The sequence below is a fragment of the Oncorhynchus tshawytscha genome, linkage group LG28, assembly GCF_018296145.1.
Source record: "Oncorhynchus tshawytscha isolate Ot180627B linkage group LG28, Otsh_v2.0, whole genome shotgun sequence".
Classification (NCBI taxonomy): Eukaryota; Metazoa; Chordata; class Actinopteri; order Salmoniformes; family Salmonidae; genus Oncorhynchus; species Oncorhynchus tshawytscha.
The window spans coordinates 6,296,900-6,315,261 of record NC_056456.1 but is presented as its reverse complement, the minus strand read 5'-3'; the positions used below and the strand labels follow the sequence as shown (position 1 = coordinate 6,315,261).

The following is an 18,362-nucleotide window of genomic DNA, read 5'->3' as shown; positions in this document are numbered from 1 at the left end:
GATCAAAATAAATTAAGAGTCTCTGAGTGGTTCACCCCAACCTGCAGTAGAATGGACTTGGTCTGATATTCCACCTCACCGGAGCCAATGGCAAAGTCAGCCACTGGTCTGGCCCCTTGGCAGATGTTGAACAGTCAGCTGGCCACTTCTCGTCCGCCGACTGGGTGGTCGAAGGCTCGTCTCAGCTTGGCAATGAAGACTAATATAGAGCTGCAGGATGTTGGCTGCTGTTCCCACTCCGCCGTTGCCCACGCCAGATCCTTGCCCGAGAGTAGGGAGATGATGTAGGCAATCATGGCCCGATCAGTATGGAACGAGGAGGGCTGTATCTCGAACACCAGAGAACACTGAATGAGGAACCCCTTGCATCCTCCCGGGTGGCCGTCATACCGCTCCGGGGCTGAGATCTTAGGTTCCCGGTGCAGGTTCCCCTGGAGGAACTACAGGGACGCCTGTAGCACTGGGCGAAGAGACTTGTGCATTTGCTCCTTGTGGGTTGGAGACGTGCCGTGGTTGGAGGGAATCGGTAAGTGCCCGGAGGGTCTCTGAGATTTGGGAGAGTTGTCCTTGCTGACATCCCAACAGTGCTTCTTACTGGGCTATCACATTCCTGATCAGGGTAATCTCTGCTGGGTCTATGTTTGGGAAGAAGCTTGCTATGACGTGGTGAGGTTGAACTCAGGTGCAGAGAATGGACCAGACGAGGAATCAATGATTAAGGATAAACGTAAATACTTTGCTGAGAAAAGATAACATTAGGATCACAGTAACCAGGAGAAAACAACAAAGACACTCACTCACTCACTCACTCACTCACTCACTCGACAAACACACACAGGGCAACCAAAATCAAGCTTCTGCAAAGTGAACAGCAAACACACCTCTTTTAAAGGGTGAGGAAATGAGGAATAATGAGGAAATAGAAACAGGAAATAGAAACACCTGAGTGTGATAATAGCCTCTGTCTCTGCCGCCCTGTGGTGCCAGGAGGAACCATGACATGGCTTCCTTTTAGGTGGTTGTAGAATTGAACTGCACTTTTCTGGATTTTGATCATTAGCTGGTATCGGCCCAATTCTGCTCTGCATTATGTGGTGTTCTACGTCGTACATGGAGGATATTTTTAGCAGAATTCTGCATGGAGAGTCTCAATTTGGTGTTTTACGTCATGCATGGAGGATATTGTTAGCAGAATTCTGCATGCAGAGTCTCAATTTGGTGTTTGTCCCATTTTGTGAATTATTGGTTGGTGAGCGGACCCCAAACCTCACAACCATAAAGGGCAATGGGTTCTATAACTGATTCAATTATTTTTTGCCAGATCCTAATTGGTATGTCAAATTTTATGTTCATTTTATATGGCATAGAAGGCCCTTCTTGCCTTGTCTCTCAGCTTGTTCACAGCTTTGTGGAAGTTTTGTGTGCCTCTCTCTCTCTCACTCTCACACACACTATCTCTTTCTCTCTCTGCCTCTCTCTATGCCTCTCTCTCTGCCTCTCTCTCTGCCTCTCTCTCTGCCTCTCTCTCTGCCTCTCTCTCTGCCTCTCTCTATGCCTCTCTCTCTGCCTCTCTCTCTGCCTCTCTCTATGCCTCTCTCTCTGCCTCTCTCTATGCCTCTCTCTATGCCTCTCTCTCTGCCTCTCTCTCTGCCTCTCTCTATGCCTCTCTCTCTGCCTCTCTCTATGCCTCTCTCTCTGCCTCTCTCTATGCCTCTCTCTCTGCCTCTCTCTCTGCCTCTCTCTATGCCTCTCTCTATGCCTCTCTCTCTGCCCCTCTCTATGCCTCTCTCTATGCCTCTCTCTATGCCTCTCTGTCTGCCTCTCTCTCTGCCTCTCTCTATGCCTCTCTCTCTCTCTCACTCTCACACACACTATCTCTTTCTCTCCATGCTCTCTCTGCCTCTCTCTATGCCTCTCTCTCTCTCTCTCTCTCTCTCTCACTCTCACACACACTATCTCTTTCTCTCCATGCTCTCTCTGCCTCTCTCTCTGCCCCTTCTCTCTTCTGCTTCCCCTCCCTATAGTCTTACTCTATTTGTGATGACTTAGACAAGGGGTATTTCTTGTCCATTATTGGACACTGTCTGAACTATTTCACCATTGTGCTGCATTATTGAAACCTGTCCAGGTTTCCCACAAGTCTATGCCAGTGTGTGTGTACATGTGTGAGTGGGTGTGGCTGTATGTAATCAGGCTCTGTGTGTCTGTGTCTGTGCGTGTGCGTGCGTTTACATCTCTTTCCTGCTACACTCCTCAGTCCTCCTGGCACCGCCCTCCAATCAATTTTCAGCGTTTTTATCATCAGGGCTAATTTCTGTCAGTAATCTGATTAGGGGCTCTGAGCAGCTTTAGCACACTGCCTCCTGCCTCTCATCTCTCTCTCTTTCCTCCTCTCTCTTCCCCTCTCTCTCTCTCTTGCTTACACCTGTCTCTCTCTCTCTCTCTCTCTCTCTCTCTCTCTCTCTCTCTCTCTCTCTCTCTCTCTCTGCTCTTGCTCTCCCTCTTACTCTCTCTTCTCTCTTTGTCTGTCTCTCTATCGGCGTTGATCTCCCTGGCTGAGCTCACACACACACCCACCTACACACACACATACAGTGTCTGTCTGTCTTTCAGGCTGCTGGTCTGAGCTGGTGATCCACTCAGTGGGGGCAGGCCTTAATGCTACTTGCCTCGCTGTGTGTGTGTTTGTCTGTGTAGTACCTCACTGCCACAGTCTGTCAGTCTGTCTGCATCACTGTTGCTGTGACTGTAAGCACCACTAGCTCTGGGACAACCTGGGACAACAGGGAGCCTGTCAGCAGCATATGTTCTGTCTGTCTTCAGCCTCCCTACAAACATGTTCCGGAACCCACGGACCACTAATTATCTGAGCCATGTCAAATACAGTGTCGGTGGGCAAGGTAAGGACAAGGAGGAGGAGGGGACTCTGGAGTGTGTGTGTGCTAGGCTTTCACTTAGTAGCTAGAACTTATTGACCATTCATAGTAAGGAACTGTCCTTGTGCTGTGATTCCAAGGACATGAGTTACTTTGATTTGAGTTACTTTGATATGGTGCATGCTTTCTCAGGGACTCAACTGGCTTTGTGTGTGTGTGTGTGTGTGTGTGTGTGTGTGTGTGTGTGTGTGTGTGTGTGTGTGTGTGTGTGTGTGTGTGTGTGTGTGTGTGTGTGTGTGTGTGGGCTGCTACAGCTGCAGTAGCACCATTGAATAATGAATCAAGTATCTCTTTGTGCATGTGGACTGAAGATGTGTATCTGATGCTGTTTCTTTATGACTTTCTTCTCATCTGGTAAAAACTTCCCTAATAGTCAACATGTGCTTTATCCTTGGTACTTTATTACTGTATTGCTGCAGATCGTTATACCCCTCTCATCCATGTACTTCAGGGCTTGTATCAAGCATCTTAGGGGTGCTGATCCATTGAGATTTCCGCTAGGATCTGTTAGGTCTTTTATATTCTAAGGAATGGAGAGGGGGGACCTGATCGTAGATCAACTCTCCTACTCTCTCCTATCAGACTATGAAGGCTGATAGAGAGGATGGTTTCCATGACTTTAACTTAGGACGGACACATGGTAAGTCTATTCGCTCCTGTGATTCCTGCCTGCCTTGAGACGAGGTGCAGTTTGTTTAACAGGGTCTATTTTTCACCTTGTGCTTCCCCCTGTGTATTTATAGAAATCTCCTTTCTCCACTGAGCTCACTTTTGACAGACAGTCTCCTAAGCTCATCTTTGGCATGTCCTTTTCGCACAGCTGCCCACGAACCAACTGGACATTGTCATGGGTGGACGACTGACCTGTCTCTGATTTAGATGACCTGATTGACACATTCGCTCTCAGGCCACCACCCATGACAACACCTGCACCCACCCACACATACTCAGGGCCGGCTCTAGCTTTTTGGAGGCCTGTCATGCAAAATAGTATCCCCCTGCCAAACCCCCCCCCCCAGCTTAAAAAGCTGTTGTTTCGTTCTCATTTTCCAATGGTTATCGATAGATTTTTTTATTGCACCTTTATTTAACCAGGTAGGCTAGTTGAGAACAAGTTCTCATTTGCAACTGCGACCTGGCCAAGATAAAGCAAAGCAGTGTGACACAGACAACAACACAGAGTTACACATGGAGTAAACAATAAACAAGCCAATAACACAATAAACAAGTCAATTACACAAAGAGATCTATATACAGTGTGTGCAAAAGGTATGAGGAGATAGGCAATAAATAGGCCATAGGAGCGAATAATTACAATTTAGCAGATTAACACTGGAGTGATAAATGAGCAGATGATGATGTGCAAGTAGAGATACTGGTGTGCAAAAGAGCAGAAAAGTAAATAAAATAAAAACAGTATGGGGATGAGGTAGGTAGATTGGGTGGGCTATTTACAGATGGACTATGTACAGCTGCAGTGATCGGTTAGCTGCTCAGATAGTTGATGTTTAAAGTTGGTGAGGGAAATAAAAGTCTCCAACTTCAGCGATTTTTGCAATTTGTTCCAGTCACTGGCAGCAGAGAACTGGAAGGAAAGGCGGCCAAATGAGGTGTTGGCTTTGGGGATGATCAGTGAGATATACCTGCTGATATACCTGCTGGGTGTTGTTATCGTGACCAGTGAACTGAGATAAGGTGGAGCTTTACCTAGCATAGACTTATAGATGACCTGGAGCCAGTGGGTTTGGCGACGATTATGTAGCGAGGTCCAGCCGACTAGAGCATACAGCTCGCAGTGGTGGGTGGTATAAGGTGATTTGGTAACAAAACGGATGGCACTGTGATAGACTGCATCCAGTTTGCTGAGTAGAGTGTTGGAGGCTATTTTGTAGATGACATTGCCGAAGTCGAGGATCATTAGGATCGTCAGTTTTACTAGGGTAAGTTTGGCTGCGTGAGTAAAGGAGGCTTTGTTGCGAAATAGAAAGCCAATTGGAGATGTTTGATATGAGTCTGGAAGGAGAGTTTACAGTCTAGCCAGACACCTAGGTGTTTATAGATGTCCACATATTCTTGGTCGGAACCGTCCATGGTGGTGATGCTAGTCGGGCGGGCAGTGCGGGCAGCGAACAGTTGAAAAGCATGCATTTGGAATTACTAGCGTTTAAGAGCAGTTGGAGGCCACGGAAGGAGTGTTGTAATGGCATTGAAGCTCGTTTGGAGGATAGATAGCACAGTGTCCAAGGAAGGGCCAGAAGCATAAAGAATAGTGTCGTCCTCGTAGAGGTGGATCAGGGAATCGCCCGCAGCAAGAGCGACATCATTGATATATACAGAGAAAAGAGTCGGCCCGAGAATTGAACCCTGTGGCACCCCCATAGAGACTGCCAGAGGTCCGGACAACATGTCATCCGATTTGACACACTGAACTCTGTCTGCAAAGTAGTTGGTGAACCAGGCGAGGCAGTCTGATATTGAAGAAGTGAATGCCTTATTTAGGCTGGACTCTGGAGTTAGTCACCGTAGCAGGCATGTGCTGGTTATCTACAGTGTGTAATTCCATCATGTTTCCATTTAGGTTATGATGATGACGTAATATGCTTTATCGTCAGATTGCAATGGAAGATTGAGTCATTGTAAAATGTGGTGGATTCCTGTTTTTGGTCCACTCTGACACATTCTTGATATGTCTTTGTAATATTTATGTAATCAGTCCTTTTTATCAGTTAAGTCATTTGGCGAGTTTCACCACACTGTTTCACCACACCGTGTGACAGGAAAAATCTAACCAATTAACATACACAGAAGTAGGACATATTTTTCTAACATATTTTCTCTGTCTGTTTCTCCAGGCTTTGGAACTGAGGCTCCAGTCAAACTCTGCACTTCAACCCCATTGCCAACAGAAACTCTAAGGTAGAGGAAACCATTTTGTATGCACTTTTCACTTGTCATATTCTAACATATACAGTAGACCCATTTCACAGTCGTGTTGTGGCACGCACAATTATGCGTCAGAAAGAGAGTGTTTTTATCAAAAAAGTGATTGAGCCAACATTAAACTTCAGATGAACGTTAACAAATGTAAGGCAATTTGATCAGGTTGTTATAGCAAACGTTACACATTGTAATCCTGAAGAGCAACATGAGGCCGATAGCATGTTCTATCTGCTACATCATCAAGATAGGGATAGACAAGGATAAGGGTAGGTTCTTCAGACTGGTTTAAGATGAATTCAGACTGGTTTAAGACAAATTCAGACTGGTTTAAGACTAGACTCCTGATGAGATACCCAGGCAGGCAGAGTACCTCCTCTATGAAACCAGAACAGTCCACAGTCCGGATACAACCCCCACTGGCACCACAAAAACACCGTTACCAACAACAGTACAAGGGCCACAAAATACTCCAGCTTTTAATGCTTACTGGGCAAAATGAGCCCAGTAAGCATTAAAAGCTGACATGCTTGGAGCAGCTTAATCCTAAGATACTTTGTTCAAATGGCAGAACAGAAGAACTGTAATACCTACATTCAGGAGTCCCTCCCTCCTATCCTGATGGAATTAGTGTACTTCTGTAACTGACAGCTCATTTTCTGTACCCATTCAAAGCTAGTCTATGTCAATATTCTCCACCCTTTTCCAAAATTGTGCACTTGCACACTTCCTGAAATGGATTTAACAGTGTTAAACATTCCTTTCTACCAATGCTCACACCAATCTAATGTCATTACATATATCATACTAAAGCAGTCGAACGTAATATATCATACTGAACGGGTCAAAGCAACCTGTTGCGATCAAGACGTAGGATACTATACGCCCTATAATTCCTATTATATTGTATGACCGCTCTTACATTGGTAGGCAAATGTAATGTAATTTGTGAATTATAGGATTTCTATGGTCATGTGGCCATTCATGAATGTTTCATAGAGTTGTACTGTTTCACATCGGACCATTATGAGATCTTTTGATTGACACGTATTTGGGTCAGAATGTTTCGTTGTGACGGCAGAGATGTTTAGAAGATACTTGCCTGGCTATGTGTCCTTTTGATTGGTCTGGATAAAACCACTAGGACATGATCCTGATCGTTTCCTGGAGGTGTGCCATGTTAGGGTTAGGGGTTAACCTAGTTCTTAGCTAGATCCCTCTTCCCTCACGGAAGTCGAAGCACAGTACAAAATTACCCGAACTGACCCTGGGGACTGACAGTATGTTTATCCACTTAGGCAGTAATAGTAGTAGACATGACGGTGTCTTCACAATCTTAAAATGGTTTATCAAAGTCAGCAACTTAGTGGCCTTGTGGTTAGTGTCAGCTCTGAGATTGGAAGTTTGGAGGTTCGATCCCAGCTCGGGTCATACCAAAGACTCTAAAAATGGAACCCTATGCTTGGCACTCAGCGTTAAGGAGTTGGATTAGGGGCCTGCAAGAGACTAGTGTGCTGTCCAGGGGGTGTACGTGTACATCAAGCTGCCTCACGCTACAGAAACATGAGATAGTATCATTTCTTTTAGTCATTTGACCAATATGTGAGATGATATATCCAGTAGGAATTTGTGTGGCACCTTACTGAAGACTGGTATACAACTTATATACAGTACATCTTCAATAGCAATAGTCTCATGATAAGATGCTAGATTATTTGGAACTCTTTTACTTTCAGATTTCAGAACAACTTTTCCTTCGGGGACAAGACCGAGCTGGTCAAGAGTGCCACTGATATCGATGCCAATCTTCTGTCAGTCCTACCCAAGGGTGAGCTTCTTCCCAAACACAGACAGCATCCCAAATGGCACCCTATTCTATATACAGTGCACTACTTTTCACATGTAGTAAACTATGTGTAGGGGATTTTGGGACGCACACATAGTTATTGCGATAGGAGTAATGAACTAACTAACAGATTACTGTCGTGCCATGTTTTGTAATATTTTACATATATTTTTTCCCAGTTTCAGAATTAAAGAAACATTTTGAAAGCGTTGTCTCGAGTGATTTAGAAATGAACAGGTATGTTTGCATATGTCGAAATCGTAATCCTTGACAACACTCCCTCTGTCCCTCCTTTCCATACATCCTTCAGTTTTCATCAACTCTCGTAGTTACCTCAGACCGTTTCATGTTGTTATTGTGTAGGGCTGCAAAATTCTGGGAATTTCCCAACATTCCCAGGTTTTCCTTATGTCTTGCTTACTCCATTCTAATTCTGGGAATGTTCCAACTGAGATTTTTGGAAAACCTGGAATTTTGCAAACCTCTCCTGTATAAACAGGAGTGACTGTTGAGGACCTCTGTACTGAGGAATGTGGTTGTTTTTCATGATTGTGTTATATTTTGTTGGTGTATTTCCTATGCTCCTATGCTGCCTTGATTGTGCAATTGTTGTGTACTTGTTGAGAAGCAGGGCGCCCTTGCAAAAGAGACTTAAAAAAATCATAAATTAAAAATGGCAATATATGATATTATCATATATATCTATATCCCCCTGTCTGTCTCTACCTGGTATGAAGCAGGAAGGAAAGGATAGCCAGGCGCCTGGAGGGTATCGAGAGTGAGGCTCCTCTTGCCCTGATACCTAGCTGTGCCGGTCTGGTGGCCAACCGCATGCTGGAAGAGGACCCGCCACGATACACCCGGGCCTCAGACCCCTGTGAGCCAATCATGGGTACGTATACTGACCACACAAGGCAATGCAAGCCCTGTATGAAACATATACTGTAGGCTTTGCCTACTGTACTTAGATTTTTAAGCTCCTCGTAAAGAAAAGGTGAAGCCTCATAATGTATGCTAGTGAGGGGGAATGCATATGACACCTAGACCCTTATTCAGAGCATGGGTTGTTTGGTGCTGATTATTTTGGGATGGAGAAAGATTATATTTGGGAGAGAGGCATGGTAGGTCTGCATGTATGTTTAACTGTGTGTCTGGGTTTCTCCTGGTTCCACAGTGAGACCATGCCATGTTTGAGACATCGTTGTGTTCATATGATTTAGGGTACGTCCCAAATGGCACCCTGTTCCCTATATCAAAAGTGGTGAACTGGAAAGGGAACAGAGTGCCATTTGGGACACATCCTTACTGTGTGCTTGTCTCCCTCCTCATTCCACAGTGAGACGTTACAGCAGAGAGCAGGTGGAGGCCCCACAGATGCCGGTGTCCTCCCCAGACAGACAGTCTAGGACCCGGGGCAGACCGGGGGACCATCCTGGACCGGCCGCCCACCCCCATGCAGAGCCTGTCCTATCCCCTTCCGGTGGCCCAGTGGACCCAGCCAGCCTCAGTTCCAAGGCAGAGCGGATCGCCCGCTACAAAGCAGAGCGCCGGCGCCAGCTCTCTGAGCGTTACGGCATCCTCTTGGATCAGGAGATAGACATGGACTACAGTCCTCGCTACTCGTGCTCACGTAGAGAGTCTGACGCCTTGGACAGAGTGGCCCCAGCAGTCACAGAGTGTAGGAGAGACAGAGATAGAGAAAGACAGGAGGTGGAGGAAGGAGGAGGAGGGCGGGAGAGTTCCCGCAGAACTCCCTACAGCTCTGGAGTGGGCAGGATCTACATGCAGGCTCACCCTGCTGAGCCTTCTCCTGGCCACGCTCCTGCCCCAGGTCACGGTCCAGCCCCTGCAGGCCCTACCCATACTCAAGCCCCTCTGCCAGCCCGGGAGAGGGCCGGCACCTTCTCAGAGCGGGAGAGGATGATGAACCTGGAGAACTACCGGCGGGCCCAGGAGAGGACAATGCCAGGGGGCCTCAGAGGAGCCAGTAACAGGCCCCATGATCATGCCCAGGCCCCCTCCATCCAGCAGCTCAGCCCTCCTCTATCCAGGGCCTCCTCCAGAGAATCCTGCAGCGTGGCGGCCATCCCCAGCTCCCCTCGTACGGCCCGCCGGGCCTCCCTGCCCTCCACACGCTACGGCATCTCCCCCGGGGACCTGTTCATCGAGCAGCAAGCTCAGGCCATCCTCAGCAGACAGGGGTGAGTTCAGATCAGATTCGATGTCATACTGCACTCTGTCTCCAATGAGTTTGATCTCTGTGCTCAGGTTGCTTTCAGTATGAAATAGGTGCAGGTGCTGAGTACAAAAAAAAAGAATGTAAAGATATTGGCACAGTGATGAATGCTCCCACTGTCTCCGGGGTGGGCGGAGTGGCTTGGGTAAAAAACAAGTTGCTTTCACCATTGACTGACCACTTTAAGGAGTAGTTGCAGTATTTTGTTGCGCTTGTGCTGTTGTTGGTAACAGTGTTTTTGTGGTGCCAGTGGGGGTTGTATCCGGACTGAGGAGGTACTCTGCCTGCTTGGGTATCTCATCAGGAGCTGCAGAGGGGCTACAGGGTGGGTTTTTGTAGGGGTAAGGGGGCCATCTATGATGGGGGATTTGTTAACTCGGTTGGGTTTCACAGCTTGCCCTGTAAGGGCAGACCCATAGAGTTAGATAGAGTGCTCATCTTTGCCTCTTAAAACAGGCTTTGTGCCAAGTGTGCCCTCTATCCAACTCTATGACCAGAGCCGAGATGGTAGAGAAAGCGAGACATCTCACTGGCTAATCCTTTCTTGTCAGGTGATGCGAGCAGGGAGGTGACAATAATTATACCAGTGCCAGCTGTTATTGGGCAGTTTCTCATTGAAAAGAAATGCTTTCTGTGTAAGTGGGCCTTAACTCTCTCGCATGAACATGCCAGAGATTATGGAGAGGAATTGTGAGCTCATGCAGGAAAGCATGCTCACGCGAGAGAGTGAACGCCCACTTACAAAGACAGGAACCTTGAAAAATGTTTCCAATGGTAAACTGCCTGAGTAAGACATCTTCATGTATCCACCATCTTTGGCCAGACCAGAGAGAGCGAGTGGACAGGGTCTAAATGTCTTCTTGTAGCATTGATTAATATTGATATTTCCGAAATAGTGCACTGCTTTTGACCCGAGCCCTCTGGGCCCTGGTCAAAAGTAGTGCACTATATAGGGAATAGGGTGCAATTTGGGACATAACCACAGTATTATAGTAGTCCTAATCACCCAGCACCATTCTAAGCTATGTCGGCATCTTCACCACATTGGTCCTGTAGCCTGGCAGTGTTGTCTCAGAGCGACTGGTCTCTCCAGACAGACTCAGAAGATGATGCTGCTGGCACTCAGTCTGTCATCAGTTGGCCTTCCAGGTACTGTGGTAGGAACATACTGTAGGGCCAGACCTGGGTTCAAATACTTTCCGCATTTGCTTTAGCCTGCAGGTCAGTGGGGTTTGTCATTTAGAGACTTTATTATTGGTTCTATTGCAACAGGCAAGTTCACTCAAGCACATATTTGAAATGATGTCTAATGGTATTTGAACCCAGGTCTGTGTACCGTATGTGTGTGTGTGTGTGTGTGTAGACCCCAAAACATCTACCTAACACATCCTCCCAACAGATAGACAACCTATATAATTTATATGATAATATATCCTGTATTATATATTACTGTATAATCATAGTAATCATTCCCCTTTGTCATCTCCAAGTTAACTGCTGTTTTCTAGTTCTCAGTGTGAGGTTTGGATTGCAGTTCTTTAACTCTCCTTCCCAACCCCCTCATTTTTCAAATTAACGTTTGGTCTTCTCATCCATTTGAATGATCCTTAAAACTTCTAAGAATGTTATCTCTCAAATGTCATCAAGCGTCCTCATCAGGGAATCAGATGGAAACCTGAATGCACACAAGTAATAGAAGTGAATGCTTTGGTCACACGTTAGTGATTGGTCAGATATGTAGTATACAGTAGTAGGACAAGCACTTCCAGTCACAGTGTAGGGTGCTAGATGCAACTGACATTTTGAGTGTGAGAGAGTGAGAAAGGATGGAGGAAGCTTGCCTTAAAGCGCTAGGCATCTTGCCATGACATGCGTTATCTGAATTAGGCCCACAGAATATCTCTCCCACATTTCTGAATTACACTTGTAACGTGGTCAGTAGGCAAAAGTAACCTATGCTTCAGAGGGGAGGGGCAAATCAAATAACATTTTATTTGTCACATACACATGGTTAGCAGATGTTAATGCGAGTGTAGCGAACTGCTTGTGCTTCTAGTTCCGACAACGCAGTAATAACCAATGAGTAATTTAACCTAACAATTCCACAACTACTACCTTATACACACAACTGTAAAGGGATAAAGAATATGTACATAAAGATATATGAATGAGTGATGGTATAGAACGACATAGGCAAGATGCAGTAGATGGTATCGAGTACAGTATATACATATACATATGAGATGAGTAATGTAGGGTATATAAACATAAAGTGGCATAGTTTAAAATGGCTAGTGATGCATGTATTACATAAAGATGGCAAGATGCAGTAGATGGTATAGAGTACAGTATATACATATACATATGAGATGAGTAATGTAGGGTATGTAAACATTATATTTATATAAGTGGCATTGTTTAAAGTGGCTAGTGATACATTTTTACATCAATTCCCATCGATTTCCATTATTAAAGTGGCTGGAGTTGAGTCAGTGTGTTGGCAGCAGCCACTCAATGTTAGTGGTGGCTGTTTAACAGTCTGATGGCCTTGAGATAGAAGCTGTTTTTCAGTCTCTCGGTCCCTGCTTTGATGCACCTGTACTGACCTCGCCTTTCTGGATGATAGCGGGTGAACAGGCAGTGGCTCGGGTGGTTGTTGTCCTTGATGATCTTTATGGCCTTCCTGTGACATTGGGTGGTTAGGTGTCCTGGAGGGCAGGTAGTTTGCCCCCGGTGATGCGTTGTGCAGACCTCACTACCCTCTGGAGAGCCTTACGGTTGTGGGTGGAGCAGTTGCCGTACCAGGCGGTGATACAGCCTGACAGGATGCTCTCGATTGTGCATCTGTAGAAGTTTGTGAGTGCTTTTGGTGACAAGCCAAATTTCTTCCGCCTCCTGAGGTTGAAGAGGCGCTGCTGTGCCTTCTTCACGATGCTGTCTGTGTGGGTAGACCAATACAGTTTGTCCGTGATGTGTACGCCAAGGAACTTAAAACTTACTACCCTCTCCACTACTGTTCCATCGATGTGGATGGGGGGGTGCTCCCTCTGCTGTTTCCTGAAGTCCACAATCATCTCCTTTGTTTTGTTGACGTTGAGTGTGAGGTTGTTTTCCTGTCACCACACTCTGAGGGCCCTCACCTCCTCCCTGTAGGCCGTCTCGTCATTGTTGATAATCAAGCCTACCACTGTAGTGTCGTCCGCAAACTTGATGATTGAGTTGGAGTCGTGGGTGAACAGGGAGTACAGGAGAGAGATCAGAACGCACCATTGTGGGGCCCCAGTGTTGAGGATCAGCGGGGTGGAGATGTTGTTACCTACCCTCACCACCTGAGGGCGGCCCGTCAGGAAGTCCAGTACCCAGTTGCATAGGGCGGAGTTTGATGACGAGTTTGGAGGGTACTATGGTGTTAAATGCTGACCACAGACGACGCAATCGTCTGTGTTCAGACGACGCAAGACGCAATCGCAACCACACTGCAGTGTGCAGTGTGGTTGCGATTGCGTCGTCTGTGGTAAGCAAATTGGAGTGGGTCTAGGGTGTCAGGTAGGGTGGAGGTGATATGGTCCTTGACTCGTCTCTCAAAGCACTTCATGATGACCAAAGTGAGTACTACTGGGCGGTAGTCGTTTAGCTCAGTTACCTTAGCTTTTTTGGGAACAGGAACAATGGTTGCCCTCTTGAAGCTTGTGGGAACAGCAGACTGGGATAAGGATTGATTGAATATGTCCGTAAACACACCAGCCAGCTGGTCTGCGCATGCTCTGAGGACGCGGCTGGGGATGCCGTCTGGGCCTGCAGCCTTGCGAGGGTTAACACTTTTAAATGTTTTACTCACGCTGGCTGCAGTGAAGAAGATTCCGCAGGTTTTGGTAGCGGGCCGTGTCAGTGGCACTGTATTGTCCTCAAAGCGAGCAAAAAAGTTACTTAGTCTGTCTGGGAGCAAGACATCCTGGTCCGTGACGGGGCTGGTTTTCTTTTTGTAATCCGTGATTGACTGTAGACCCAGCCACATACCTCTTGTGTCTGAGCCGTTGAATTGCGACTCTACTTTGTCTCTATACTGATGCTTAGCAGGTAGCCCATGTGAGTGGAGTCCTGCTCATCGCTCATGGAGCGGTTGCACACTGCTGTGGCCATGTCCTTTCCTACAGCTTTGCAAAAAAAATAATTCTGAGCTCACAATAAAAAAAGCTGCTGGTCCAAATTCACTCCATTTATTAAAATCACAATTGAACCAACACCCATCTATTTTTGTGACTACCTGGGCCAACCAATTGGTTTTTAAGTATTGAAACCAACACGTAAGGATTTGAATTAAAAGTATTTGAATAAACATGAAAAGGTGAATGTAAGAAGCTAAAATCATTTCAAATAGTCAGATATAAACACTCTAAAAAGGTCAGGAGCCAGACAGAGAGCCTAAGAAGTGGATTATTTTAGCTATATTATTTCTATTATTTCAAGGCTATCACCTACAAAGAAATACATTGTGAAGCATTTACAAGTATGGGACATAAAGCCTCATATTAAGCATCTCTAATCCAAAATTAAATCTAGAATCGGCTTCCTATTTCGCAACAAAGCTTCCTTCACTCATGCTGCCAAACATACCCTCGTAAAACTGACTATCCTGCCGATCCTTGACTTCGGCGATGTCATTTACAAAACAGCCTCCAACACTCTACTCAGCAAATTGGATGTAGTCTATCACAGTGCCCACCACTGCAACCTGTATGCTCTCGTTGGCTGGCCCTCGCTACCTATTCGTCACCAAACCCACTGGCTCCAGGTCATCTATAAGTCTTTGCTATCTCAGCTCACTTGTCACCATAGCAGCACCCACCTGTAGCACGAGCTCCAGCAGGTATATCTCACTGGTCATCCCCAAAGCCAACACTTACTTTGGCCGCCTTTCCTTCCAGTTCTCTGCTGCCAATGACTGGAACGAATTGCAAAAATCACTGAAGTTGGAGACTTATATCTCCCTCACTAACTTCAAGCATCGGCTGTCAGAGCAGCTTACCGATCGCTGCAGCTGTACACAGCCCATCTGAAATTGCCCATCCAACCAACTACCTACCTCATACCCATATTTATAAAAAAAAAAAAAACTCTGCTCTTTTGCCCACCAGTATTTCTACTTGCACATCCTCATCTGCTCATCTATCACTTCAGTGTTAATGCTAAATTGTAATTAGTTCGCCACGATGGCCTATTTATTGCCTTACCTCCTTACTTCATTTGCACACACTGTATACAGATTTTCTATTGTGTTATTGACTGTACGTTTGTTTATCCCATGTATAACTCTGTGTTTTTTTTGTCGCACTGCTTTGCTTTATCTTGGCCAGGTCGCAGTTGTAAATGAGAACTTGTTCTCAACTGGCCTACCTGGTTAAATAAAGGTGAAATAAATAAATAAAAATAAATAAAGGGCTCAGCATTTAAACAACATTTCGTTGTATTAAATCATTAGAGTCTATAAATTCGCTCATATAGGCTGTAACTTGCTTAGAATTCAATACAAATTAAATGAAAAAGGACTTATTAGTGCCTTTGAATTCATTTTTAGAAACACAAGTTTTGCCAGCCTTCTGCTTCAGGCTCATGCGATGGTGCCTGGAGAACAGGTGTTGTGCCGAAAAGCTCTCCCCTGACAGAATCCCCCCCCCCTCACGTGAACGCGCACGCACTCAATGCTTCATTGCTGCGACTTGCTTGCTAATTGAGATTTCTGATCACGTTCGGCTGCATTTAATTACATTTTTATGTCGGTTTGATAGTGGGGGAGGCACTAGTAATTTTTGCAGTTTTCGGTTTAGCTATTTGTTTCAAGTGTATTAGTCTCTAAATAAATATCTTCACCAAAATTATTCATCATCTCTCCCATGTCTTATTCGACTAGTAGTAGTTCTGAAATGTTTATTGCTTGCCTATTTTACTCCCTCCTCTATGTTTAATATAACACACATACATTAATTATTCATTTGGTTGCTGCTTACACAAATTCGTACTCCTAAAAATGTTCCTTTAGAAGTGAACAAGCAATTACCCAGTTAGTGTCTTCCTCATTAATGTCCACCTCCCCACAGAAGTGGCACAGTTGGCTCGTGTCATCTAGCAAAACATAATGTCAAGTAGTCTATACATCTTTACATGTATATGGATATGCAAAGATATACATATTCTTAGTATCATTTGAAAGGATACACTTTGAAGTTTATGGAAATGTGAAAGGAATGTGGTAGAGTATAATAGATAATACAAAGAAAAAAAACTGTTCTTTTGCATTTTTTTTGGTACTATCTTTGAAATGCAAGAAAATAATAATGTATTATTCCAGCCCAGGTGCAATTTTGATTTTGGCCACTAGATTGCATCAGTGTATGTGCAAAGTTTTAGACTGATCCAATGAACCATTGCATTTCTGTTCAAAATGTTGTGTTAAGACTACCCAAATGTGCCTAATTTGTTTATTAATAACAATTACATGTTCAAAATTGTGCACTCTCCTCAAACAATAGCATGGTATTCTGTCACTGTAATAGCTACTGTAAACTGGACAGTGCAGTTAGATTAACAAGAGTTTAAGCTTTCTGCCAATATCAGATATGTCTATGTCCTGGGAAATTGTCTTGTTACTTACAACCTCATGATAATCGCATTAGCCTACGTTAGCTCAACCGTCCCATGGAAAGGACACCGATCCCAACGAAGTTAGAAATTGAGGAGAGTGACTTCCATTTCTTCTCTCATGATGTTAACATCTTTGTCCGTATTTGAAAAGACAATTGACTCCTCCTTAAGAACACATTCAGCAAACCTTTGAAAGAAATTTGATGGGCATTTCAGTTTTCCCCAACAAAATGATATTACATTTAAGATTATAATTCGCAAGTATACAACGACATAGCTATAATATAATTTGACAGTTCTGCTTTGCCTTTTAGTCAGTATACTTTCAGTAGGTTAATTGTACATGTACACTTACTTTCAAGGCAAAGACCCCACAAGAAGTAACATCTTGTTGGCATGGGTGAGGAAGGGTACCACACGCCCATCTGGAGATATTACACCCCTTCTCTCTCAGGAATGATCTGAACATATATGTTAATAAAAGTACAGGATTTTGAAACACTTTATTGATTACAATATAGAGATTAATAACAGAGGGTAATCTGAGACTTCAGTGATTCCAGTAGGGTGTGAGTTGAAGTGATCATCTCGGATTATCTAACATCTCAGAATGGGCCGGCATTCCCTCGGATGAAGAGCATCTCCGTCTTGCTGATTATATGCTGTCATCCAGGTCGAAATGTCACCTGCATATCTGATGTAGAAAAAGAGATAAGAGATAAGTTGAGTGTCCTGTGAAGATGTTTATGTACAGTGGGGCAAAAAAGTATTTAGTCAGCCACCAACTGTGCAAGTTCTCCCACTTAAAAATATGAGAGAGGCCTGTAATTTTCATCATAGGTACACTTCAACTATGACAGACAAATTGAGATGAATTTATTTGCAAATTATGGTGGAAAATAAGTATTTGGTCAATAACAAAAGTTTCTCAATACTTTGTTATATACCCTTTGTTGGCAATGACAGAGGTCAAATGTTTTCTGTAAGTCTTCACAAGGTTTTCACACACTGTTGCTGGTATTTTGGCCCATTCCTCCATGCAGATCTCCTCTAGAGCAGTGATGTTTTGGGGCTGTTGCTGGGCAACATGGACTTTCAACTCCCTCCAAAGATTTTCTATGGGGTTAAGATCTGGAGACTGGCTAGGCCACTCCAGGACCTTGAAATGCTTCTTAGCCACTCCTTTGTTGCCCGGGTGGTGTGTTTGGGATCATTGTCATGCTGAAAGACCCAGCCACGTTTCATCTTCAATGCCCTTGCTGATGGAAGGAGGTTTTCACTCAAAATCTCACGATACATTGCCCCATTCATTATTTTCTTTACACGGATCAGTCGTCCTGGTCCCTTTGCAGAAAAACAGCCCCAAAGCATGATGTTTCCACCCCCATGCTTCACAGTAGGTATGGTGTTCTTTGGATGCAACTCAGCATTCTTTGTCCTCCAAACACGACGAGTTGAGTTTTTACCAAAAAGTTATATTTTGGTTTCATCTGACCATATGCCATTCTCCCAATCTTCTTTTGGATCATCCAAATGCTCTCTAGCAAACTTCAGACGGGCCTGGACATGTACTGGCTTAAATTAAGCAGGGGGACACGTCTGGCACTGCAGGATTTGAGTCCCTGGCGGCGTAGTGTGTTACTGATGGTAGGCTTTGTTACTTTGGTCCCAGCTCTCTGCAGGTCATTCACTAGGTCCCCCCGTGTGGTTCTGGGATTTTTGCTCACCGTTCTTGTGATCATTTTGACCCTACGGGGTGAGATCTTGC

The 18,362-nt window shown here is 44.9% G+C and overlaps 1 protein-coding gene across 14 annotated transcripts in view; it reads left to right on the top strand.

Annotated features, from left to right (window-relative positions):
* The window catches only part of LOC112227309 (supervillin), an 81,441-nt gene that overhangs the window by 17,297 nt on the left and 45,782 nt on the right, over positions 1-18,362 (top strand). For 3 of the 14 annotated variants that reach the window (XM_042308363.1, XM_042308368.1, XM_042308367.1), the window contains exons 1-7: positions 2,709-2,900; positions 5,789-5,852; positions 7,610-7,701; positions 7,899-7,956; positions 8,457-8,611; positions 9,056-9,920; positions 11,012-11,104. In XM_042308363.1, coding sequence (XP_042164297.1) covers positions 2,837-2,900; positions 5,789-5,852; positions 7,610-7,701; positions 7,899-7,956; positions 8,457-8,611; positions 9,056-9,920; positions 11,012-11,104 — 1,391 coding nt within the window. In that variant the 5' untranslated portion in view covers positions 2,709-2,836. Of the gene's footprint in view, positions 1-2,662; positions 2,901-5,788; positions 5,853-7,609; positions 7,702-7,898; positions 7,957-8,456; positions 8,612-9,055; positions 9,921-11,011; positions 11,105-18,362 lie in introns of those variants that run through there. The other 11 variants (XM_042308374.1, XM_042308373.1, XM_042308371.1 and 8 more) reach the window with 9 other exon arrangements.